This window comes from Polychytrium aggregatum, assembly GCF_025602895.1.
Source record: "Polychytrium aggregatum strain JEL109 chromosome Unknown BJ171scaffold_35, whole genome shotgun sequence".
NCBI lineage: Eukaryota > Fungi > Chytridiomycota > Chytridiomycetes > Polychytriales > Polychytrium > Polychytrium aggregatum.
The window spans coordinates 181183-206315 of NW_026516237.1; the positions used below are offsets into that span (position 1 = coordinate 181183).

Here is a 25133-nt window from a genome sequence, read left to right on the forward strand (position 1 = left end):
CATATCCTGCAAGTCCCTCATCATCTCTTTGATGAGGATCGACAGAAATGGCGCACGAACGAGTCAGGCTCCTTATACATGGACAACTCTTCCGTTTTGATCATCCAAGTGAGTTATGTGTCGACGCACCCATGCATTGCGTGATCTTTTCTGACTAATTCTGCGCTTCAGCCCAACTATTCGCAGCTATCACAGACCAATCCCACAATGCGCTCGCACGACAAGGATGATCGCATTCTGAGTGAGATTGAAGCCATCGATTCCTGAGTGGACGTTTCCGATCGAAGAGCTTGCGCCTCTCCCATTTGCTCGGACTTTGCCAGTGTCAGACCCTATTCTGAGCATTGATGAATCTGGCCAGTGTCTGTCCTTTGATGTCCCTGGCGATCCCGATCTCCTCGGGTCGAATATATATTGTGTATCCTATTTGTCTGGTCGTGCGGCGCAGCTCTTGTCCCACGTGACAAACCCGCCCGGTTTCGTGCCGTGCTTCATAATTCATCATCGCATTTGTTCGACTTCATCGCATTCGTTCAACTTCATCGCATCCGTGGATTGCCATCGCCTTCTCGACCCAGCGACAACCCCGCATCTCCCTTCCATTTGCCGCACACATCATGGGCTGGTAAGTCCCTGCTGCAGAGCTAGCATCGTATCCCCGCGCCCACCTTTCCATCATGCTCCATCCTCACCCCCACCAATGCATTCCCCATCCAAACCATCCAGCGACGGAGGAAGCATCCCAACACGCAGCGAGCTTGTCAAGACCAAGCAAAAGGAGCAGCTCCCGGACGCCCAGGCGCAGCAGTATGCCGCCTGGTTCACCTGCACGCTGTCCAAGCGGCCACTCAAGGCTCCAATCGTGGCCGATAATCTCGGCAAGCTGTACAACAAAGATGCCATCCTCGAGTTCCTGCTTGACCGGAAGGCTTACGGCGACGGCGACGTGCTATGCAGCCACATTTCGTCCCTCAAGGTGAGCTGGAGATTTGAGATCTGCAGTGCTTGAACTGTAGCTGATCTTGACCCGATTGAATGGGCGTCATCTGCTGGGCTGTATCTGCCCTCCACAACGCTCGGCTGTATCTGCCCTCCACAACGCTCGGCTGTATCTGTCCTCCGCAACGCTCGGCGCCAAGGCACAACGCATCCTGACCTTTACCTCACACAATTGATCTTGCCAGGATCTGATCTCTCTGAATCTGTCCCCGAACCCGGCATACTTGGAGAAGGAGAGTGCGTCCCAGTCGGCCGCTCTCCTGACGATCGTCAAGGACACCATTCCAATGTCTCAGTTCGCCTGTCCCGTCACGATGAAGGAGATGAATGGAAACAGCCGGTGAGCAGAGTGGGTCTTCTGCTGCTGCTGCTGCTGCGTTGAAGCAGATATCGATAGCGATGATCATCGACCGTTCCTGACCTTTCCCTCTCGCAGGTTCTCGTTCATCGCCTCCTGCGGATGCGTCCTCTCAGAGCAAGCCTTCAAGGAGATCCCCTCGGACACCTGTCTCAAATGCAACCAGCCCTTCAGCGCCGATGACGTTGTTCCGATCAACTCGCTCAAGCCCGAGGAGGTCGAGCGCCTGCAGACCCGGATGGAGGCTCTTCGAGCCAAGCGGCTGGAGCAGGAGGCCGAGCGCAAGCGGCTGAAGCAGCTCGAGAAGAAGCAAAAGAAGCAGGCCGCAGCGGCCCAAGGCGACGGCCCTTCCTCCGAGCAGCATCTCGCGGCAGAGAAGAAAAAGCGCAAACGTGCGGACGACGAAAAAGAGGCTGTCGCCAGCTCGGCATTAGCACCGGCATCGGCTCCGGCCATAGCGGTCTCTGCAAAGCGGCTGGCTGAAGTCAAACCCCGCATCAACATGCCGCTGCCGAACCTGAACGACCCGGCGCTTGCGTCCGAGCGGCTCAAGTCAAAGTCCAAGGTCATCCAGAGCCTCTACAAAAAGGCGGACGAGAAAGAGGCCAACTTTTTGGTCCGGGGCACGTTCAGTCGGTTTTGAGCCAGCCGGCCTGGAGGCCAGTCATCTTCAGCCCGTTAGATCGATATTCCGATGGCATCGTTGGGACTCTGGCTGGCTTCAACAAGACACCCGTATCATCCCGCTCTCCACCCTACCCGCCGCCGAGTGAGCCCGCGACTATTCTCGCTGTTGGCCCGGTTTGTACCCTGCCTCCCCCTTCCCAGCACAGTGGACAGCACATGCAGCAAAGGCCCCCAGCATCATCGATCGCACCGGACCGAGCCTGCCGCATTCGACCTTTGATGCTCTCTGTCTGGTGAATGCCAATTGATCGATACAGTCAAGCCAAAAAGGAACGGGACAGTCCCCAGTGAGCAAGCCGTGCGATTGTTTCCCGTCCTAGTCAGCAATCGCTTTGTTTTCGTTGGTTTGGGAAGCATGGTCTTGAATACACTCGTTCGATCTCCTGTGGCGGCAATCGACTGGTAATGATGTCTTGAGTCGCTTGGCTTCTGGGCACCATGAGCACCCTCTGGTCATGGGAACGATGAGCGAGTGTGTGTATTCAAGTCTCAGGGAATTACAACAGTCCCATTTCATTTTGGGAATGATGTATCTCCTGATGTGGGATGAACGGCGGGATGAGGGCGGCAATCGTCGTTGACGAGAAGAGCGACGCCGGAATAGAACAGACATGATAAAATCCCTGTATGCCCATGCGATTCCGGAGGAGGACCCGAGAACCAAAGATGGACGGTCTCGGTCTCCTCAGGGTTCGAACTGCAGCGTCAGGTTGCCGTCCTTTGCAGAGATTGCCCAGCCCGGAAACACCGATCGCAGACGGACCTCGAGAGTATCTCCCGGCTGGATCAGATGCACGAACGGAGGAGTGGCCTCGTCCGAGTCAAAATTCCATTCTTTCCAGTCCAGAACGGCGCTCAGGTTCAAGAAGAGCCGGATGCGGTCGGTGGTGCCAAAGGTTTGGCTGCCGCCAGCGAGCAGCGGGTTGACGGAGCCGTCCGGGCGGCGAACCAGAAGCTCGCCCCAGGTCCAGCTGTTGTGAAAGGTGCCCTTGCCCTCTCCGTTACTCCAGCCTTGGTCGTGGCTCTCGACCGAGAACTGGATCCGTCGGAGATGCCGGAGGCCCGCCAGTCTGGGGATGGTGTAGGCCATCCAGATTTCATCGGCCTCGCGCAGATTGTCGGCAGGAGATGTGCTGCGGAGAGAGACAACGGGAACGAGTTCGGCATACTGCAGGATGGTCAGGAGGACTTCGACCGGCAGCACGGGGGTCGAAGGGTCGCAAAAGTGGGCGACAAGCAGCCGACGAAGGGCGAGGACCAAGGCCAGATTCGTCCTGCGCTCACAACGATAGCGGGGCTGTGCTTGGCTTGAGGGACTATCGGTCGGGGTGGCATCGTCGTCTGGGATAACGGGCGGAGCGAGGCGGCCGATGAAGCGACGGAACATTGTGGATGTGGATGTGGATGTGGATGTGGATGTGGATGTGGATGTGGATGTGGATGTGGATGTGGATGTGGATGTGGATGTGGATGTGGATGTGGATGTGGATGGCGATGAAGATGATGGCGATGAAGATGATGGCGTGGAAGATGCGAGCGTCGCCAAGGATGTGTCCTTGGCGGTAACCACATGACATGACCGTGGTGGGCCCGAAAATGCTCGAAGAGGGGAAAGGCGAATGGACGGACGAATGATGTGCCAGCACACCATGACCATCATCGGCATCATCGACATCATCGCCATCACCGCCGATATCGACAGTCATATCACCCGCAGCTTTCACGAACCAGCTGCGGTCTCTGCAAACAATCAACTCAACCCAATGCATGTGCGTGTATTTTTCAGCATCCTCCGGAAACGAGATGCGGATGCAATACAATCGAAAAAAAAATCGTGTGAGGGGGGACTGGAATACACAATGCCAAAGTGGAACAAAAAAACAAACAACAGCAACAATAGCAACAACAGCAACAACAGCAACAACAGCAACAACAGCAACAACAGCAACAACAAGGCACGGCTTGGATTTTCATCAATGTGGGATATGGGGTGGAGTGCGCGTGATAAATAATATGATACTACAGGCATAGGCCGAGAGAGGAAGGCAACAACGGCGACAAAGGGGGCAAGGCAAGTCGAAATGGTAAAGAGATCAAAAAGTTCATTCACAGAATCAAAGGGGGAACAAACATACAACAACATAAAGTGGATGGGATTGATTTTTTTGATTCCTGGTTTTGGTTTTGATTGTGGTTTTGAAGGGTCATGTGCGATGTTGCGGGAAGGCGATTGGTGCGAAAAGAAACATGCAAGTGAGATGGGAACCACATATGCTGCCGGGAGGAAGACGGATAGAACAAGGCCGATCGAATGCCGAAGGTTGGGGGAGAGCGAGGAAAGCGAGCATGACGGATGGCCAGAATTAGGTGTGTGCGGCGGAGGGGGGGGGCCAATAGAACGACAGAGTGGTCGATAGAGTGCGATATTAAATAGGACGGAGCACGGAACGGAATGGATGGGGTGGATGGGGTGGATGGGCGGCTGTTGTCAGTGGCTCGTTCGGTAGTGCATTCGATAGTTCATTCGGTAGTTCGTTCGGTAGTGCATTCGATAGTTCATTCGGTAGTTCGTTCGGTAGTTCATTCGATGGTTCATTCGATAGTTCATTCGATGGCTTGACTGAGATATTGATTATTCAAGGCTACCGCTGGACAAGCCCTCGAGAGCTTTCCTGCTTCTGCACCGGCCCTGGTTGCCGTTTCAATGGGCCGGCTCATAGCCAAGCTCGCGGTCCCAGACTCGGTACCGCTCGGTCTTCTTGGCCAGAGACTTGGACACATCCTTTTGTTTGCGACTGGCAAACTCGAGGTGGAGGTTCTTGGACATGTCAAAGTGGCGCTCGCCCTGGAGGGTCAGCATCGCCTGCTGGGCACTTTCGGGCCGGTCAAAGTCGACAAAGGCAAACTGGGCATCTTCGCGCTTGTTAGGCACCATGCGGATCTCCAGGATGGATCCGTGCAGCCGGAAGAGCTTGTAGACGTCTCGCTCGCTCACGGTCAGAGGCAGGAACGACACAAAGACAGAAATGGGCTTGGCAGGGAGGGCGGCGCCGCTGACGATGATGTCGATCTCGTCAGATCGCTGGGGGAGCGGCGCAAGAGCAGCAACAGCGGCAGGAGCAGCAACAGAAGCAGCAACAGCAGCAGCCGAAGGAGCGGCCACCATGCCCGCTGCAGGTCTGGGGACCGAGACCGGGTGGACGTTCATCAGGCGCTGGTTTGGAGGAGCCAGGGTCGCACTGGCGGGCACGATCGAGTCGGCGCTGGGGCGGACGCTTGCGGCGACGACCGAGGCCATGCTTCTGGGCAGCTGGATGCCCTTGGGACCCAAAGACTTGTCGGGGGACGAGGCAAAGGACTTTGCGGACGAGTCCTGAGGGTCGCCGCCGAGCTCGAGCTCGAGCTCCGGATCCATCAGGGTCATGAGCGACGAGCCCGAGTGGGCGTTCTGGAGGCTGCGTTCCTCATGCGACTGCTCTGGAATCTGGGGGGTCTGTCGGCGCGAGCTGAGCGAGAGCTCTTCGATAACCGAGTTGACTGGCGGGAACGGCGTGGGACGGGAAGGGTTTGGGGCTGAGGGCCTGGGTGGGATGTCGGTGGGCACTCTGGCGGGCGGCAAGTGGGCAAGTGGGCAAGTGGGCAAGTGGGCAAGTGGGGCCAGAGTGAGATTGGGATGAGAGAGGGTCCAAGAACAGTTGTGTATGAGGAGTCTGTTAGTAGACTGGCCAGATGGCATCAACGAAACAAACGCAACATGAGGATCGACCCGTCCGACCCCATCATCCATGGCACCGTGCGATTGAGCAGTCCGGAGAGTACTTACGGTTCGAACGGGAACGACAGCGCAAACGGATCGCACACCTCGGTTTCGACAGGATCCATGCGCACCGACACCCAGGGGCTGCTCTCGGACAAAGCGAGCGACCCAGCGACAGGGACCCATGCGCGTGTAACGCCGAGAGACGAGTAATATCCGAGCATGTCCTGGCGCAGACGGCGAGCCACCCGGACATGCTTTGGCTGGGTCTGCAGCGAGCCGCGGCGGGGGCCAGCCGCATCGGCAGCCTCGGGGATAGCAGGCTGTTGATGAATGGAGGCAGGCACTGCGGACGGACGGATGATGCTGTCGCTGGTGGTGATGGTGATGGTGTTGGTGGCGGACGGGGCCAAGGCGTGGGCAGATCGAGGATTAGAGGCCATAGAGGGCTGGGAAGGTGGGTCAAGGGGCTCTGCGAGAGTCCACTGGGAGGCGGCGACGGAGGCCATGGAGGCGACGGGGACAGAAGTGGTGGTGGTGGTGCTAGAGGGAGTAGTGGCGGCGATGGTGGTCAGAGACGAGAGGGTGTTGGCGGGCAGGGTCGTTGCGTTAAAGAGGGAGACGGAGCCGCGGCGGGTCGAGGGCGACGACGAAGCCTCAAGAGCGCCGCCGGAGCGAGGATCATGGACGGCAGGGTCGGCTGGAAGGTAGGTGCTCGAAAGAGACTGGGCAGAGGGGATATGGGAGTTGGACGAGCGGCGGACGGGGCCATAGGCGGAGGCATAGGACTGCAGTGGATACGAGTACGACAGGTCGTCAAAGGCGAGGGCATGGAGGGACGAGGAGCTTGTGCGCGGGGTCAGATGCGGGTTGGGGCCGATGGAGGACGATTGAGAAGGGCTCGAGCCCGGCGGGGCGAGGTTGGGAATGATGGTGGGATGGAGGACGTGGGACGACTTGCTAAAGGACAGGCGATGGGACAGCGACGGTACGGCCGATGCGGCGGGGGTGGAAGTGGTGGCGGCAGGATTCGCTTGGGCAAGAGGCCGATCGAGCGATCCTTGCGCCGAGCCCGCAAAAGGCTGAACGAAGCGGCCCGAGTGCAGGTGGGCGGACGACATGTCCTTGAGCTGTGCGGAATGCTGGTGCTGCAGCATCAGCGGATCGGTGGTTTTGGGAGGCGACTGGTAGGACCAAAGCGACGGGTAAGGCTCTGTGGCAACCGAGTGGAAGCTGTCGGAGAGGCCGGTGTAAGGCTTCCAGGACATGGCGATGGTGGGAAACGGCGACGATGCGAATGTGGATCGCGGAGGGGAAGGGGAGGGGAGGGAGATCGTGGACAGATAGGAGGAGGATTTCAGAGGGAGGAGGTTAGACGCTGATGGCTCGAGCTTCAAAAAGAGGGCAGGCGGCAAGGGGTGGTACTTGAGGTGGGCGTGGATCGTACGTGGGAAGAAGGCAATACCGGGGTGGGAGGTGGGCAAGACAGGCGAGGGGCGTGGACGAGATCGGCAGGAGCAAGACTCGATCGATCGATCAAGAAAGCGATGGCAGAAGCAAGCGATGGGGCGTACTGGATGAAGCGAGAACGAAAAATGCAAGCAGGAGTGCGGGGTGGAACTGCAATTGGAGATGCGATGGAGACGGGGGGGGGAATGAGGGCAGATTATCAGGTGCAGCGATGGGAGGACAGATTCGGACGAAACAGGGAGCCAAAAAAACGAATACGGGGGCGCGTCCGCAAGGGAAGATGGGCGAGAAGAGAACTGGGGGGGGGGCTGCGAGGGAGGAAAGGCGCACAAGCGGTATATATAAGCGGGGGGGGGACCAAAGCCTGAGGGCAGCGATCTGCGACGGACGGCGAGAGCGGTGGCGTCGAGATGGGGGAGTAATCACAGCAAGCGGATGCGACGGACAGTGCGGTAGCTGCGATGGTGACAGCGATGGTGATAGTTGTCGCGATAGTGATGGTAATAGGTATGTTGATAGTTGTCGTGATAGTGATAGTGATAGTGATAGTTATCGTGATAGTGATAGTTATCGTGATGGTGATAGTTATTGTGATGGTGCAGCGGCGGGAACGGCGGCGAGTGCTTGGCCAGCGCTTGGCGAGAGGGCGGGTGCGGCACAGGCAGACAACCGGGTGGTGGCCGAACAGGCGGATGAAGTGGTGGATCGAGTTGCGGATCAGGCCGCGGGCAGAGTTGCGAATCAAGTTGATCACCGGCTCAGGCACAGACGGGCTGATGCATTTGATTAGCAAGAGCCGGGATCTGCCGCGGGAGACGGTGGGGCAGAGCGACGCAGAGCGATACTGAGCGACGCTGAGCGATGCTAACGACAGCGGAGATATCAAGCGGCGCGAGTGATAAGTGACATCGAGTGATATACGTGATATACGTGATATACGTGATATACGTGATATACGTGATATACGTGATATACGTGATATATGTGATATATGTGATATTAGAAGATGTGCGGAATGGGTTCTCCCACAGATAGTTCTCCCACAGATGGTTCTCCCACAGATCGTTCTGCCGCATGAGGGGTTTGCTGATGCAATGCACGCATCCGGTGCAACTGTGCCTCTCATCTATCTTTGCCCATGCTATCTTTGGCCATGCCATACTCTGCTCATGGAATCCCGCATATTTCCCATGCCGTGTGCTTCTGGCCTGCCCGGTGGTGCCGATCTGCACATGCAGTGTGATTCGCTCTGATGCCATCGCTGTTTCCCGCACTGTCTGAGAGTTCCACACGCAATGGCTGCCACCCCCGCACCGTCCGGCACAGCACACAGGCTCGGGTGCCGATACCCGCAGCCAGAGAGGTCATTCGGGAGGTGGGATGACCGCGGCTGGGGTGTTGCTCATGTCTCCGCGGCGGCGGCGGTGGTGTGTCGCTCGTCCGAAGGCTGCGTGGCCGATGAAGAAACGCACTGGGCGGAATGTGCAGGACGGGCCAGCTGACAATGCCTCGCCATGCACCCGGGCATTGCCCACATCACCTGCGAGGGCGGTTGGTGGTGTTGGGCGGAACAACGAGAGGGTCCGGCGGCGGCGGCGGTCGCTGCGGCTATTGGAGGGGAGGGCATCTCGGCCAGTGGCGAATGCAGACGGTGTTGATCAATCGCCCTGCTGGGTGGGCGATTTGATATGATTCGATATCTTGTGTCTTTGGGACGCTGCGGAACCTCGTCGCCGGGAAGCAGCAGGATGCCGTGGGCGCTTGATCTCGCAGGTCGCCGGGGGGGGGGTGGAATGTATCCAGAGCGATGCCAAGGCGGCAGCGGTGGCAGCGGGTGGCAGCGAGTGGCAGTGGATGGATGGACAGACAGATGCATGCGTGAGTGGATGGATGCATGAATTGGATCGATTGCCAAGACCGAAGCGCTGTGGCGAGGCCGACGGCACCACTCAGCACCATGCACAATATCATGCACAATGTCATGCACAATATCATGCACAATGTCACGCACAATATCATGCATGATATCTTCCGTATCTTTCCTGCGATGCCGTGCGCCGCATCCGCAGGAACTCGTCCATGGCATCCCAGAGCATTGGTCCAACGCACGTCTGCATCGTCTATCCCACCATCCCACACCATATGATCCCACACCATCCTATATGATGCCATATGATATCATACCATCTGCCTGGTGCTATATCGCCGATACGCTTTGATGACACCCCCGCACCACCCCGAATCACTCCTGCCCCGCTCTCGCTGCATCCGATCGCCCTGCCGTCCATCGCGCTGGCTGTCTCTCCCACGGGGGTGCGCTCGTCGTGGGTGCCCGTGTTGCCCGCTCTTGGCAGTGTCGCACCCTCGTTGCCCCTCCGCAGCCCTCATTTTCCCTCCCCCCTCGTGCTCCTCCATCCTCTCCCATCTTGCGTGGCCGTGCTGCTGGCTGTCCCCGCCGGCTCCATCAGGATAGCCCATCAGGATAGCCCCATCAGGATAGCCCCATCAAGATAGCTCTCGAAACTGCTCCATCTGGCTGTTTCCCTCAACTCCATCCCATCGAGGCACCACCACCGAGGCTCTGCCATCGAGGCTCTGCCATCGAGTCAAGCTCCCCCCCCTTTCGATCGTATCCGTTGCCGGTCCGCCCAGTCTTGCGCTCCCTGCTCTGGCATGAACATCTCCAACCCGCCCGAGTCCCTCTCGGGCAGCTCCTCATCCCAGTCTGGCAACCGTGTCTCTGCCGATGAGCTGCTGCCACTCCCTGTTCTGCACCAGGGCCACAGCCTCACCAACGACATTTCGACCCAGGCCGAGGCTGTCCAAACCTTCAAGCGAGCATGTCTACGGCTCGTCAATCGGGCCAACCGCATCTTGGCCACCATCAATGCTTTTGCTCGGCAGGAGCTCGACCGTCTCGAGCCTGAGCAAACCAGCACCCTCACCAACATCCAACTCGAGGAGCTCCTCCTCCCGGCCCACATCTCTCGCCACCTCGAGGCTCTGATAAGGTAAGGCATCCCCCCGGGCCGCCCAGCATTGTTGGACTGCTGCTGTGCCTCCCGTTCCTCCGCGGCCATCTCTGTTGCCATGGTGTGATCCCATCACGGCCGGCTCCCTCGCTACGCCCTTGATGTGCCGCCGGGCTGTCGTCTGCCGCCATCGGCCCACCGCCTTCAATCAAGTCGCTGCGTTGGCCCTCTGGCCTGGCCTTGACGGCTTTGAAATGCTTTGGCAGCAACACTTTCCGCGACTTGGCCACCCTGCTTCTTTGCCCACGCTCTTTGCCCACGCTCTTTGCCCACGCTGCCTATCGTCATCATTTGTCACTCTTGCTTGCTGTTGGCACCATTGGTCTTAGCGTCAGGGGCGTGTGGCTCCCCGACAGTTCCCATATCCTCCTGGTGTCTGAGGAGCTGGTCCCTGCCATTTTGGATCGCCGTCTGTAGCTCCTGCGCTAGCTGCATTCGACACCTCGCAGTTCAACCCGCTAACCACCCCTCTATTCCTGTCAATCCGTCGATGCTTCTCGCCTCCCAACTCCATCGCTGCAACCCAAATTGCCCTCCCTGCACATGGCCTGCATCAATCCCAACACCCATGGACAACACGCAAACGTCCCTTTGCCCTTAGTCTCCTCGAGTCCGTCAATGACTTTGTCCAGAAGCAGCAGAACCAACATTTTATGCAGCGTTTCATCAACCGCCAGCGCTCCGAAGCCGAGATCGACGGCTACCAGAGCCAAATCACATTCATCGCCTCGGATCTGCAACTCGCCCTGCAAGTCGACGTCAAGAACTGGATGGACGAGGATCGGCAGGACCGGGACCAGGACATGGCCGAGTTCGAGAGCACCCTGCAGCAGCTTCTAGAAAACGACTATCGCATCCTCCAAGCACTGGAGCTCAAGCAGTCCGAATACATGGAGGCCATGGAGGTGCGTATGCGCTCAGTCGCAGCGGATGATCTACAAGGAGTGCCATCTGGTCTGTGCGGGCCGAATAGGCGGACGCTGCATCATCTAGTGAGGATCGAGGCTGTGTCCGTCAGGGTTGAAGCTGAGATGCCTGATCCTGGTGCTCCAGCCATTCACTGTCCTCATCTGCTCATCTGCTCATCTGCTCATCTGCTCATCTGCTCATCTGCTCATCTGCTCATCTGCTCATCTGCTCAACTGCTCCCCCTCGCATGATACCGACGACTCGCACCGACGCAACAATCCGGGAACTGCATCCGCCGAACCCGTCGCAATCATCCTCGATGCTCGCGCTACTGTGTCCTGACGGGGGCCCCTGCCGTGCAGGCCCTGCAAAAGAACATGATTGCCCATGTCGACCGGAAGCTGGATCGCCTCTTCATGGAGCGAGCCCTGGCGTGTCTCAAGCGGGTCTCGACCGGCATCGCCCCTGCCATCGAGGACTGGACCATTACCTCCTGGGAGGTCGAAGTCATTGGAGAGCCGCTGGCCCACGGCGGTTTCGGCGAGGTCTCGCGAGGCGTTTGGCTCGGACACACCCCTGTCGCCGTCAAGCGGCTCTACTGCCGCCTCGACACCCGAAAGCTGCAGGAGAGCTTTCTCCGCGAGGTCAAATCATGGTACCCACTCCGCCATCCGAACGTCCTGCCGCTCCTGGGCGCCTGCCAAACCGCCGAGCGGCCTTTCATGATTTCGCCCTTCATGAGCAATGGCCACGCCCTGCAGTACCTCGAAAAGTACCCGCCGTGCCACGCACGCACCCTCAGGCTGATCTACGAAGTCTCCCAGGGCATGAACTATCTGCACAGCCGCCAGGTCGTCCATGGCGACCTCAAGGCCGTCAACATTCTCGTTGACGAGAACGGCCGAGCCTGCGTCGCTGACTTTGGCTTTACCGTCCTCAAAAAGGTGCGCCCTTGTGGCTGGGCTGAGATGTGATCTGCGCCGACTATCCGATGGCGTCGTCGCCATCAATCCCAATATTTTGCTCCCATCGGTGTTAACTTCCCCCTCCCTCACCTCCCCCCTTGACTCTCCCCGCTTCCTTCTACATGCCCGTGCTGTTTAGGTCACAAGCACACGCACCACCAACGGGAAAATGGTGACAGGAACACTGCGGTGGATGGCCCCGGAGCGGCTACTGGGCTCGTCAGCCGAGCCACCCATCGATGTATATGCCTTTGGCATGATATGCTTCGAAGTTCTGTCGGGTGGTGACATTCCTTTCTCTGGTAGGGCGTCTTGTCCCCCCCCTCCCTCTATCTCGCATCATCTGGGTGCATCGCTCGATCTGGATGCATCCTGAGACAGCAGCTATCCGGATAATGCCCGCGCCAGCCGATGGATTCCAATACCGCTATTAATCCTGCCAAAACACCCCTTGTTTGCTCGTGCCGACTGCATCGCTTCTCCCAACGCACTCACGCACGCGGATGCATCGTCCTGGGGGGGGGCATGCTGCCGACTCGCAGATATCCCTGATGCCCTCATCATCCAAACGGTCACCGTCAACAATCAGCGCCCGCCTCGACCCGAGACTTGCAAAAGCGACCCACTCTGGAGCATTGTCACGCAGTGCTGGGACGCCGACCCCCTCAAGCGGCCCAATTTCAGTCGGGTGTCGGTCCAATTCAAGTCTCTATACGAAGAGATTTCCCAGGGCGAGCACCGCGAGATGGCGGAGCATCACCACACCGAGCAGGAGCGAGAAAAGTCGCGCAAGTTTGCTCTGCGAAAGCTGCAGCGCGAAGCCCTCGCCGAGTCCATCGGTCTCAAAGACGTCAAGACTCACCTTCCCAAGGTTGATGCCCCGATTCCGAGCCTGCCAGCAACACCGACACCAACACTGACACCAACATCAACACCAACACCGGCGCCTGTGGCTGCACCTGTCGCCTCTACGCCTCGCTCGGATCGCCCGCCCCCGGTTCCTCGGAAACCAGAGTCGTTGTCGGTGAACCCCATGGGATCTGCTCTTGGAACTCGGACCGCCGCGCCGATACCCACCCCCGCCCCCGCCCCCACAACAACCCCGACACCCACATCCGCATCTGCGCCCACATTTCCCCCCACATTTCCCCCCACATTTCCCCCCACATTTCCCCCCACGTTTGCACCCACACGACCACCAGCTCCGTTCGCCACTCCTGCTCCCACGCCTCAGTCTTCAACCGACTCAAACCCATCCGAGACCACTCATTCGTCAACGCGGGGGTCGGTCGAGCTGCCATTCCCTTTCGGGCAGCCGCCATCGTATTCAAGCGACAACCCGCCACAATATGCCACAACCGAAAACGCACCCTCGGGCTCCCGTGGCCTGGACGAGTTGAGCCCGAGGACCCAGCGCGCCTGGTGGGGCTTTGGCCGCCCTTGGGGCTCGCACTGGCGGCCACATGCTGCGCACCCACATATGCATCCGCATATGCACCCGGACATGTATTCGCATGGGCGTCCCGACACGCGCTCCGACATGCGCCCCGATATGCGTTCCGACATGCATCGGCACATGCATCCCGAAGCCTTTGGCGAGTTCTCGCCGGACCAGCGCCGCGAAGTTCTCTTTGGTATGCACCCGGATCGGTCTGGGCCAGACACGCGGACTGATACGCGGACTGATATGCGGACTGATATGCGGGCTGAGATGCGGGCTGAGATGCGGGCTGAGATGTATCCTTCGGGAGCGTCTCCTGCAGGCGGCTTTGGCTGCAGCAGTGCTGGTAGTAGCAGCAGCAGCAGCAGCGGCAGCGGCAGCAGTGCTAGCAGCAAGAGTAGCAGTGGTGGTGTTGGCGGCGGATCTTTTACGACCGATGCGACCCACGCAAATAATGCGAACCATGTAGGTCGCAGCCGATCTAATAGGCACCGGAGGCACAGAGAAAAAAAACCAAGTAAGTTGGTGGTGTGGGAGTAAGCCTTCGATGGCAGAGCACGCGGGGCATGGTGAACAAGACTGCGGAATGCCGGCTCGACCCGCGCTGTGTCGCTGTTGGTCTCGATCCAAGGCGCTCCGTCGTCGTGGTCGTTGTGCTGCCTATGATGTAATCGTCCAGCCGGGACAGCTCGCTCTGGTCGCGCTGTCTTGGCCGTGAAGTGACCGGTGTCTCGTGCTGCTCAACTAATCATCGCCCGTCATCCGCCTGTTGCTTGTTGCTTGTTTGCGACACGCTGCTCTCGTCGCTGCGCCTTGATTTGATTCCCGCTGCCAGGGACCCGGTTCATCATCGACCAACACGGAATCCGGACCGAAACGGACAGTCGGAGTGGCCACAGCGCTGCACCTAATCGCGAAGAAGTCGACCTTCTCAGTATGAGCCAGACTTTCCTTTCAGTGTCACTTTGCGCATACCGCCTCCTGGTTTGTTTTCCCACGGTCTGATCGCGCTCCGTCTCCCTGCGCTGTTCTCGTCCCCCCCGTTCTAGACTTCCTGATGCGTCTCGTCAACGGAATGAAGGAGAAGGGCGTCCCACAGCAAGCTCAATGTGAGTCCCTCGACTGTTGTGGCGGCATGTCGCTATGTCTGTCTGCTTATGTGGATCGTCCGTGTTGGCCTGCTTTGATCGCGCTACTGTTTCTGGGCCTTGGAATCCTGTCGCCAACTGACGTGATCGATCGTCCTTGCCTCCATGATGTCCTCGGTTGGGTTGTACCCTTGCGGCAATTTGTTTGTCGACTGCCCGACAGCCGCCGAGAGTGAGAGACAAGTGCTGGACGACGGCTCCTCAGACCGATCCAAACAGGCTGCCACGACAGGTTTGTCTGCGCATCGGTCTCTCGAAGAGTTGACTCTTGTCTGCTGCTTTGCGTCCTCATCGTCCACTGACGTGCCTCACACATTGTACCCCGCGCTCCGTCCGTCCTCCCTTCAGCCCCGGATCGGATGTGGACGACGTATTGTGAGTGCTCGCCGTGCATGCGCTTGCTCGTGTCCTGTCGCTCGGCAGCCAAGTTTGTGCTCTTGCTAACATATCGGTCTCTGTTTCGGGGGACGGGGCTCTTGCTTCTGTCAGTCACGGATATGGTCTACTCGCTGATACCATCCGGCACCATCAGTGGATACATCAAGCAGGAGATGGAGGCAGCCTACCGGAGAGGCGATTGGTGTGTTGAAAGTGAAAACAAGGACGTCACCAAGGCCCTCATGAAGGCGTGCGGGATCGAGATCTCTGATGACGAGAGCGGCCCCGAAGATGAGCCCGACGAAGCGACCGCTCGGCCACCTACCACGCCTCGAGACGGCCCATCCGCAACGCGCGAGGTTCTGTCGACCTCGGCCCCCAGCCGACACCCAAGCGGCACTGCCCTTGGACCGCTCGACTCGACCCCGCTCGGTCGGCGGCTGCGCAATGAGGACGTACTCGTCTTCTGGCTCAAGTATTGGAAGGAGGACCAGTACGAGATTGACGAATCCGACTTTTTCGAGTGCCTGCGCGACCACCTGAACCTCGCCGATCTGCCGATCGAAGCCCTCCGAAAGAACTTTTGCAACTCGGATCGCAAGGTGGCCGCCACCACAGTAGCGCGCTTCATGGAGACCTTTGGTTTCGAAACGCTGCACGACGCCGTGCTGAATCTTCAAGCCCAGTCGGCCCTGTCGCCGCCGCTGATTGACATCTCGCCACCATCACCGTTGCCGTCGTCGGCAGTGATGGGGACCTACACCCCGAACCAACCCTATACCTCCACTCCAAGCCAGCCACAGTACAGTCCTCCCAGCCCCGCTGCGATGCCGACACCGCCGCCGCTCTCGAGCTCCTCTGGATTTGGCCGTCCACCCATCCCTGCCGGGTCATCGATCCCATCCATCCCTACGCTGCCGCCGACTCCTGCGCTACCACCCATTCCTCCGGTGCCGTCTGTTCCTCCCCTGCCGTCCGTTTCCGGCGTCCCGATTCCGCGCTCAGCGGCGGTGGCTCCCGCCTCTGGCAGTCCTCACTACGTCTACAACTCTGACGGCACCACGACGCTGCTGGGAGGCTCCGAAGCTTACTCGTCTGGCCAGATGGCGGTTCCTTACTCGGTATACCAGCGACCGGCTCGGGGCACCCCTGGCTTCCCGGCGCCCACAGCCTCGTCTTCGAACCTGTCGGTGCGGGCCGACGCCGCTGCGCTTTCCTCCCGATCCACAGAGTCGCTCGTTCCCAATGCACTGCCGGTCTCGGATGTCGCTCGAGGCCCATCGCCCTCCCAGGAAGTCTCCGACCGTGCCAAGCGGTATGCCGAGACCTGCCATCAACATGCCGACCTGCTGCGACAGCTTGCAACTCGGATCCCGCCAAGCCCAGCTGCAGCCAAGGGCCCCAAGAGCGGCGGACCCATCAACACCAACAGTCTAGGCACCCACAGCAGCAGCAGCAGCATTAGCAGCAGCGGCAGCAGCGGCACCCGAAGCTCGCCGCGGGTCGGGCGACCATCCGAGCGCACTCTCCCCCACTCTCAATCAGCCCCCATCACCTCTTGGCCAAATCCGTTTTTGGCCCCCAACGAAACCGGCAACGAGGGCGGATTTGTGCTTGTGCGGCCGGGGTACCGATCCAAATCTCGAAGCCGCGAGCCGCCGGGCATCGTCATGGATCGGCGCAGCCAGTCCATGGCCTCGGGCGATCTCAGCGGCGATGGCGCGAGCACAACTGCGGCCCAGTCGGCCGACAAAAGCTGTATTGTGATGTAATATACAGTCGAATCCATAAAGAAACGGAACAGTCACTTTCTGGCATCAGCGACACAGGTCTGCTGATCCGTAGGCCTCATGCGATTGTTTTCCGTCCTGGTTGGCAATCTCTTTGATTGCGTTGGTTTGGGAAGCACAGTCTTGAATACACTCGGTCGATCCCCTGTGGCGATGTGGGAGTGTGCGTATCCACTCGATGTGGGAGTGTGCGTATCCACTCGATGTGGGAGTGTGGTGCATCCACTCGATGTGGGAGTGTGGTGCATCCACTCGACCTCTGGACCACTCCATGGTCTCTCGACGCCAAGATACTCTGCGTTGCGAAGGTGATCAGATTCTATTGTATATGTGTGGGGCCATGCCGAGTCCTCTGTGTTCTGGCCAAGCACCGTCCACCGATTTCCATTTCCATATTCAGAGACTGTGGTTGGCACACCATGTGTCCACCGCCAGCGATCGATCGCCGCCTCATTCTCGGTATTCCTGGGACGCTGGCGGTGGCATCAAACCCTGGGACGTGACGTCGACCGACGGCGTTCTTGTACTCGATGATGTCGCGATGATCTCGGTGCTGGCTTCGATGTACGATCCCGAGGCCGCAAAAGATAGCGCCGACTGGTCGTGGGCTGAGGGTCCCAGGGTCCTGGACTCGGGCAGCTGCACCTCGGACGAGCCGCTGAGCGCATGGACCACCAGTTCGGGGACGCTCCGGACCAAGCTGGACTTTTCGGTTGGGAGCGCAGGCATCGAGTCGTCCCCCATCGTGCGGCTCTGCGGGAAACTGACATTGGCCGAGGACTCGACTCGGCTCTCCGACCGCAAGTACACATCCGAGACGTCGCTGCGGCGATGGATTCGCGTGGACATGTGTGAACCGTACGAGGGACTGGTGTTGAGCTGGCCGGACCCAAACTCGATGATGGGCTGGACGACGGACCGGCGGCGATGCTCGAATCCCTTTGAGGAGGTTGGCCCTGCGTCGCGGCGCTTGGAATCGGGCTTTGACTTCTTTTGGACAAAGAGAAAGAAGATTCGTCCAAAGAACGACGTCGGAGTCTCCACTGTCTTGGCCATGTCTGCAAACTCGGGCCGTTCCTTGGCCTCGAGCGGAAGCCTGGAATGGTGGCGATGGTGGTGACGTGAGCGAATGCAAACTACCTTTATCAGCCCGACACAGCCGGAGCATTGCAGAGACGGTGTGGATTCTGGAGTCAAGGTGGACCGTGCCAATCGGCCGCGACCTTGTCTCAAGCTCATGGCGGTGCAGACGGATGATGGGCTCCATCAGCATATAAACCGCCACGCCCAAAGGCGCCTCTCGACTTGTACCTGATAATCATCTCGATCATGCTCAGGTCTGTAAGTTTGATACTCCTGATGACACTCTGGAGAACCAGTACTTGTCCCACTGTTTTGGCGGCGTCGCGCAGCCAGGGACCATCGATCGTGCATCCAGATTGCGTCGATCGGCCCACCGCAGCAATGAAGCAGTGGTTAGCATGGCAAGGATGTCCGAGTGCCCAAAGGCATGACCACACATGGCCGTGGCGGTCGTGGCGGCCATCCCATCCTGGGGCATTCGTGCTGTCTGACCCTTACCGACAATCACAGCAATAGAGAGCAGCGAGATGATGATGATGCTATTTTCAAACGTTGCCATGATCGACTGAGTCGAGTCGTTGAGGTTGCGTGCGATTCGGAGCCATCCCTGGACAAAGTCGGGCTCGAGCGTCGCCTTGACAAATGCCAGGTTGATTGCGCTGATGGGCCGGCCGGCCGCGACAACCATCCCCTGAGTGATTTGGCAATTCAGCATTTGGTTGCTGAGTCGGAAGAGTCCACTGGTCACGGACTCGTAGCTGTAGCCAATCGAGTTGTTGAAGTTTCGGGCGCCGAGCTGACACAGCGACGAGTCGTACGGCAAACAAGTAATCCCGGCGCTTCCGGTCAGCATCTGCACGACAAATGGCGGATATTGGAAAAACTTGAGAGGAATGATGGCGTCTCCAAACTTGATGTTTCGGTATGCTTGGGTCATGGTTGCGGTCTAGGCAACAGATAGGTGGAGGCAATGTCAAGGACACTTGAGTGAGCTGAGGAGAGAAGGGGCGCATCCAACCGACAAACGAAAGACGAAATCCATCTCTGGGTGGCGGATTGGTGTGAACAGGCAACCGGATGCACTTGGCGTTCGCCGGTTTCAGCTGAGGCTCAGACCCACCTGGCTTGAGTATACAGAGAACGCATTGGCCACGGTACCCCAGCTCTGCGTGGCGAAGGGAACATCCGACATTGAACTCAGCAGCGCCACCGAGTTGATCATGTCCATAATGAAGTTGCAAACTTGCGAAATGTCCGTGGCATTGGTCAGCACCGAGTCGAAGCTCTAAATGACGGCACATCGCAAGCCCGAGTCAGAGTCATCGTATGAGTGCGTTCACCGAGACCAAAACCCACAGGACATAACGGGGCGATGAGAAATGATACAGCAATCGATTGGCCAGGGCGCCGGACATCCAGGCGACCATGGATGATTGCTCAGGTACATACACTGATGTTGAGATATGCAAATGCAACGGAGAGGCCCACAGTGGTAAGCATGTATGCCATATAGAACCACCTGTCTTGATGCTTGGCGGCCTTTCCTTTCTGAGAGCGCAGACTGTTGTGTCCGAGGAGATAGCCGGAGGAGTCTTCTTCATTGCAGGGATACATCTGGTAGCTGCCTGACTGGCGAACTTTCTAGGGACGTTCAAAGCATCCAAGGTGCAGTCCCGGATCAGATATGTTGCCTGGTTCGTTATGTCCCTATCAATCCTCCACCATGATATGGACGAAATACAGCGCTAGGAACGGCACTGGCACCTGGAGAGTGTTTAGCGACACATGCTGCGGTATTTGCCGAAAGACTCGGAGCGAGCTCTTCTGCGCACGTCGGAACTCGCCGACTTTGCGGTCGAACAGGACAATCAAGACCATGACCATCACGATCTGGACTACCGTCAGCAGATACACAAAGATCTTGGCCAAGAACACAGATTCGCTCTGGTGATATTGGGAATCAAAGCGTGAGCTGGCTAGATCATAAGCACATGTGCTTGGAGATGTTATGCCGAGATCACATTGAACCAAAAATCTGTCTAGCCAAGCTACGATACCAGTGCCGTGGTGAAAAGGACTTGGCTCGACGGTTGATCTGGGGCGATTTCAACAAGTACAGCCATTAGTACATGCCCAGTGAGTGCATCATGCTGATGAGGCAGATTCTCCCTCGGCTTTGCTTGAAAATGCACCTACAAGCAGTTTCTTGAATGGTCCACGCATTGTCCATGATAAAGCGATAGTTCGGGTCGGAAGTAACATTGGCAAAGTCTGTGATTCCGAGATCGAGCATCGACCACGCACTGCTGATCAGGCCCTGCATGTTTAGCAGCCAGAGGTTCGGTCAACGCACAGTGTCATCAGCACGGCACACATACCACAGTCACCAGCACCAATCAAGCAACGACTCTGAAGATGCTAATAACTGCACTTGGATTGCCACCTCGAGGTTACTGCTGTTACTCAAGCTGGAATCGCTCACCTGAGTGACAGAGTAGATGGTTCCTTGTATCGGGGTCAGCGACTGGATCGATGGCAACGTGAGCAGGAAGACGGTTATGATCTGCACGAGGCGAAAAGGAGTCTGTTAGTGTCAATGGGCCACGCCATCGGTTTGCGTGATTTGCTCGAATGCTCCAACCGACCTGTCCAGGGTCCAATCTGATGACCAGTGGGAATGGGAATACGAGTTTAGTGCAATGTCAGTGGTAGTTTTAGCACCATCAATCCAATCCATACAAATCCACAGCAAAACTCATCCAGCATCGCACTCAAGCAGAACGCGGCGTGCACTTACGATTGACCAGCCAAATATCGATTGAAGTACAGGTCCTCGGACACGCTCGAAAAGTTGTAGAGCTCTTGTCGAAACTGGGTTTGTATGTTGTTGAATGTGACCGAATCGTTATTTTGGTATGCCACTCTCATTTGAATCAGCCGGAGAGGCTGGAGTGCGGTGTAGTACTCCCTCAGCTTCAGCCTGCATCATCCGTTCACATTGGTTGACGACGCGTTAGAAGACGCTGGACTTGAACGAAAGCAGAACCGCAGACCACTTGATCATCCGACCATTCGAACATTCGGGCATTCGACCATCCTCCTCGGCGCGCCGCAAATGGTGCGGCGACCGTGTTGCACTCGTGGTCGTCGGTACAGGGCCATCGGAACTTACCAATTGAGCAGCGTCAGCGACCAGTTGAACACTTGCAGCTGTATGATCGACACCACGAAGCTAGCACAGAAAATGACCGCCGATATGAAGCCCACGGCGGCGGAGGCGTATCGCAATGTGGTGATCCGCATTTCGTTGTGCTTGAGCAGCGACTTGCGGAGCTTGTTTGCGGCCTGCATCTTCTTGCCGTCGTGGGCGACTTTTCTTCCTATGCTCGAAAAGCTCCCGCCGTTCTGCTTCGAATTCTGGTCAATCGAGGATGATTCGATATTGGACCTGCTGTCACCAGAGTCCTCTTCTCCACTCGAGTTTTTCTCGACAGAATCTGTGATTGGCGATTCTCCCAGGCGATTCTCATCATCCTCCCCTTCGAGGATTGCTAAGCGCCGCTCCAGTATGCGCGCCTTTGAGGACTCTTGCATAATCTAGAGGACAGTGGGTTAGTTTCCAATGCGATGCTGGTGGAAAAGCGGGGTCGTCATGCAATTCTACTTCTCAGGCTCTGTCCAGAGGGCAACGCAGCAACCTCAACAGGCCATAACGAATAGCAACAATGCAGATCCAAAGTGGTACCTACATCTGTGCAAAACATTGCATAGTTCTTCAGAATGGACTTTGCTTTTGGATATCTTGGATCACGTTTGTCGAGATGCGGAAAGAGCCAAGTTAGTGCGTGGACGTCCAAGTCTCCCAATGTGCGATTCTGCCCAAGCCCCATACCTGCCCAGGAGCTTCTTGAATGCCCCGTCAGCCTTCAGAGACGAGTTGTACAGCTCCATGGCAACAGTCTCCAGATCCCCAGAGCTGTGATTCTGTTCATAGTTGCGACATCAGATGTTGCTTCTGAACGCGATTGATCGCTAGCATATACTTCGACCCACCTTATCGCAGAGCAGTTGCCACAGCACAGTTTGCTTCTGAACCGATATCATATAGTTACTCTTGCATATTTCAAGCTCCTTCTGATATTCGGCAAAGGCAGAGGCATCTTGTCGGAGAAGGCTAGCGGGCACATCCTCCTGGTGCTCCTGCGAAATGATCTGGACAAGCGCCCTGATGAGCCAGACATGAAGGATGCGATCGACACCTGGCTTGGTTACAAAACACCGTTTGGGCTATTGTACCTGACTCAGATAATAAACGTGGAACTTGATATCTGGTGCGGGCTGGAGGGCGTAGATCTTGGACAAAAGCCGCTCTCCGTCAAGTTTGATCGACTGTGTGTTGTAAAGATAGTTGGCATAGCTTGCCAGGATCATCGGGTGGCTTGGGAACTCCTTGGTCCCACGCTGTCGAGACACGGAAGGAGGTAGCAGTATTAAGCCACAATTCCCTACTCCTTTGCTCTCCAGGTAAGCTGTTTTCACAGAAATCACGAGCCGGTTATCCGGAACCCCGAGACACGAACCTTGAAGACAGCAATGATGCGGTCCAGCTGGAGCGGACTGACTTTGGATCTTCGCGCGTCGGTATCGGCGAGATAGTATCGTGCCGTGATTTCGACATGTGTCCAGTGCTGGAACACAAGAAAGTTTGGGTCCGACTTGATGGCTGCTTGGTTTCCGAGAGCGGCGATGGTTGATTTTTGGATGTAGCCGAAGACGAAGTGACTCAGCATGAAACCCGCGGCATAGAGCGGGATCAGAGCCGACGCCATAATGATGAACGATGTATTTCCGAGAACAATCCCAGTCGTCTGGAAGCTTATGGCCGCAAGCACGTTGATCATGCCAATAAACAAGGCAGTGACGTAGGTGCCGACCCGCTAGTGGGCGGGTAGACCGATCCACGACCACGCGCAGAAATATTCCCAGAATTACGAGAGTAGGTTAGTACCGGCAAAGACAGCGCGGTATGCCGAATATCTGGGAGCTTTGGGAACACCAAAGTCTTCTGGATACATGAATCGAGATGCGAGATGCGAGATGCGAGATGCGAGATGCGAGATGCGAGATGCGAGATGCGAGATGCGAGATGCGAGATGCGAGATTTACCATGTGGTTGATTTCTGGTTTGTAATATGGGAAAGCTGCATTTCACCACACCGTCATGTCAGTGAGAAAATGTAGGGTAGCGCTCGGAGTGTATGCAAAGCGATAAAGACCAACGTCATTGCCGATCCAATCCTGTCACTTACCCAAGAGCGTCGACGAAAGCAGGAGAATCGATGCCACCAGCAGGGTTAGCGAGCGGATCAAGGGGCCGCTGGGACTGGTGATGCTAGTACATCGCCAGATTGTCGTTGTGATGACTTTGATGATGCAGTAGAAGAAGTCGACTCTCCCGTGAGCCTTGGATGTTGGGCCCTTGATGATTGGGTTGATATCGTGGAATCTATACGATGCCACATGGGGGGTGGGCGGCGTCAGTGCCCACTCCATGCCACACTTTGACCCAGTATGATGCATAGAGGATGTTTCGGCGGCAAATGACGTACACGAGAGTGAGGCAGAGCGAAACTGATTTCCGTGAAATGACAGTTATCGATGAGGATGTTAGCGACGGTAGTGTATATCTTGATGGATCAAGCATGGTCATACGCTCGCAGCCAGCCATTGCTGCTCAGACACAGACAAAGCACCGTCAGTGCCGAAATGCTCACCAGGAATGTAGCAAGCAATGGTAATTATTGCTATCAAAACCATCAGGAACTCTCGCAGGGAGATTCCCAGCATGACGACCACCACCCCGACCATGGGCCATGGTGTGCTGATTCTGTTCATGGCGCTGGTCAGGAGTCCGAGTATCGGGAAACTGTGTCCATGAAAGAGTATCAGAGTCGGATGATGATGATTAGATCAACAAAATTGCATAAACCAAGGCCCACAAGCTTGGGTTGTGGCGACAGAGATCATCGCGGCGTCAAAACGGTCCTCTAAGATCCGATGCTGTGCCCAAATTGCTCGAACCAGCTAGCACCCGGATGCAGGCTTTACGCATCAGTGGTCTCAGCCGGGACAGAGTGCACTCCTTAGTTGGCGAACTCACAAGAGCACCGAAGGCAGGAACGTAGCGAGAAGTCGAGCCAATCTCAGAGGCCAGATCATCCGATGATGTCCCGATGCAATTCCAACGCCAACATAGATCATCGATAAACCCAGTGCGAGGACACACAGAGACGATATCAGGAAAAAGAAGATGTAGCGGTACGGATCCATGTTCTGATACTGGACTTCGGCAAACTAGAAGCGTATACGTAGTCGTCAGATCGAGACTCAGCCACAATCGCATGGCCTCCCAGTAACTCGGATGTTCAAGCACATACCGATGATATCGATGATGGAATGCTGAAAGCCGCGTTGGGCGCAAAGAAGAACATGAGGAACTGCAGATCCTCGCACCATATCAGCAAATACTCGAGTGGCTCAAAAACATGGTTTCGATGAACCATCAGAAAGCACACGTAGGACAGTGTCTCGCGGGCTTTATCCAGCTTGGTTTTGTGAGTGAACACATCTTCACTCGATAGCTCTGCGGTCCGGGGTTTTTCCGAGCCTGTTGGAGTTCGCGTTGCCAAAGAATGCGCCAGGGCCCACGGTCGTCAGCTTCCAACAGCCCCATTTTCGCACCCAGCATCATGTCCTCTCTCTGGCGCTGAACACGCGCCAGCCGATCCGTGCTTACCGAGCCTGGTGTATCCCTGAGGAGCCGACATGGCTGGCCCTGGCTCTGGTTCGCTGACGCTTGAAAATACCGCGCACGGCGACAACAGTATCAGACCGTCGGATGCTCGCACAAAAGCAAACCACACTGGCCGTGGGAAGTGGCCGTGGCCGCGCCGAGATAGCGCTGCGCCTCCTCCCGGTTTCGACACGACAGGCTGCTGCGCACGCTGGTCCCGTGGCCGTTCTCTGCAAGAGCCAGTCGGGGCCAAGGCAATCGCATGCCAGCCACTCCAGGGTCTCTCCATCGCCTCATCCCCCCCCCTTCCATCGCTGCATTCA

The 25133-nt window shown here is 57.2% G+C and overlaps 5 protein-coding genes across 5 annotated transcripts; 2 read left to right on the forward strand and 3 right to left on the reverse strand.

Annotated features, from left to right (window-relative positions):
• The first annotated feature begins 536 nt into the window (after positions 1-536).
• Positions 537-2451, forward strand: BJ171DRAFT_516048 (Rtf2 RING-finger-domain-containing protein). Its single transcript, XM_053112008.1, has 4 exons — positions 537-625; positions 727-976; positions 1185-1339; positions 1436-2451. Exons 1-4 carry the CDS (start codon positions 618-620, stop codon positions 1998-2000), a joined length of 978 nt encoding a protein of 325 aa, XP_052964038.1. The 5' UTR covers positions 537-617; the 3' UTR covers positions 2001-2451.
• A 46-nt stretch (positions 2452-2497) lies between these two features.
• Positions 2498-3520, reverse strand: BJ171DRAFT_516049 (uncharacterized protein). Its single transcript, XM_053112009.1, has one exon. The coding sequence runs from the start codon at positions 3429-3431 to the stop codon at positions 2730-2732; it is 702 nt and encodes a 233-aa protein (XP_052964039.1). The 5' UTR covers positions 3432-3520; the 3' UTR covers positions 2498-2729.
• A 1184-nt stretch (positions 3521-4704) lies between these two features.
• On the reverse strand, positions 4705-7567 carry BJ171DRAFT_193468 (uncharacterized protein; the record flags this gene model as incomplete). The annotated part of the gene is made up of 2 exons (XM_053106196.1): positions 4705-5649; positions 5868-7567. Coding segments are annotated over 2 exons (2604 nt in total), but the record flags the coding sequence as incomplete, so codon positions are not given.
• Positions 7568-9679: 2112 nt separating this feature from the next.
• Positions 9680-15136, forward strand: BJ171DRAFT_193501 (uncharacterized protein). The gene is made up of 10 exons (XM_053106197.1): positions 9680-10282; positions 10905-11208; positions 11575-12156; positions 12317-12479; positions 12720-13811; positions 14088-14135; positions 14454-14552; positions 14668-14727; positions 14911-14998; positions 15115-15136. The coding sequence occupies exons 1-9, from the start codon at positions 9945-9947 to the stop codon at positions 14940-14942; spliced, it is 2718 nt and encodes a 905-aa protein (XP_052964041.1). The 5' UTR covers positions 9680-9944; the 3' UTR covers positions 14943-14998; positions 15115-15136.
• Positions 15137-17337: 2201 nt separating this feature from the next.
• Positions 17338-24844, reverse strand: BJ171DRAFT_601321 (uncharacterized protein; the record flags this gene model as incomplete). Its single annotated transcript, XM_053115082.1, has 24 exons — positions 17338-18030; positions 18246-18324; positions 18516-18963; positions 19138-19302; positions 19467-19658; positions 19782-19961; positions 20075-20112; positions 20214-20334; positions 20500-20580; positions 20663-20678; positions 20815-20997; positions 21190-21614; positions 21767-21818; positions 21910-22001; positions 22071-22229; positions 22314-22478; positions 22598-22954; positions 23184-23197; positions 23327-23523; positions 23627-23648; positions 23792-23943; positions 24178-24371; positions 24455-24684; positions 24814-24844. The coding sequence occupies 24 exons, from the start codon at positions 24842-24844 to the stop codon at positions 17385-17387; spliced, it is 4239 nt and encodes a 1412-aa protein (XP_052964042.1). The 3' UTR covers positions 17338-17384.
• Positions 24845-25133: the final 289 nt, after the last annotated feature.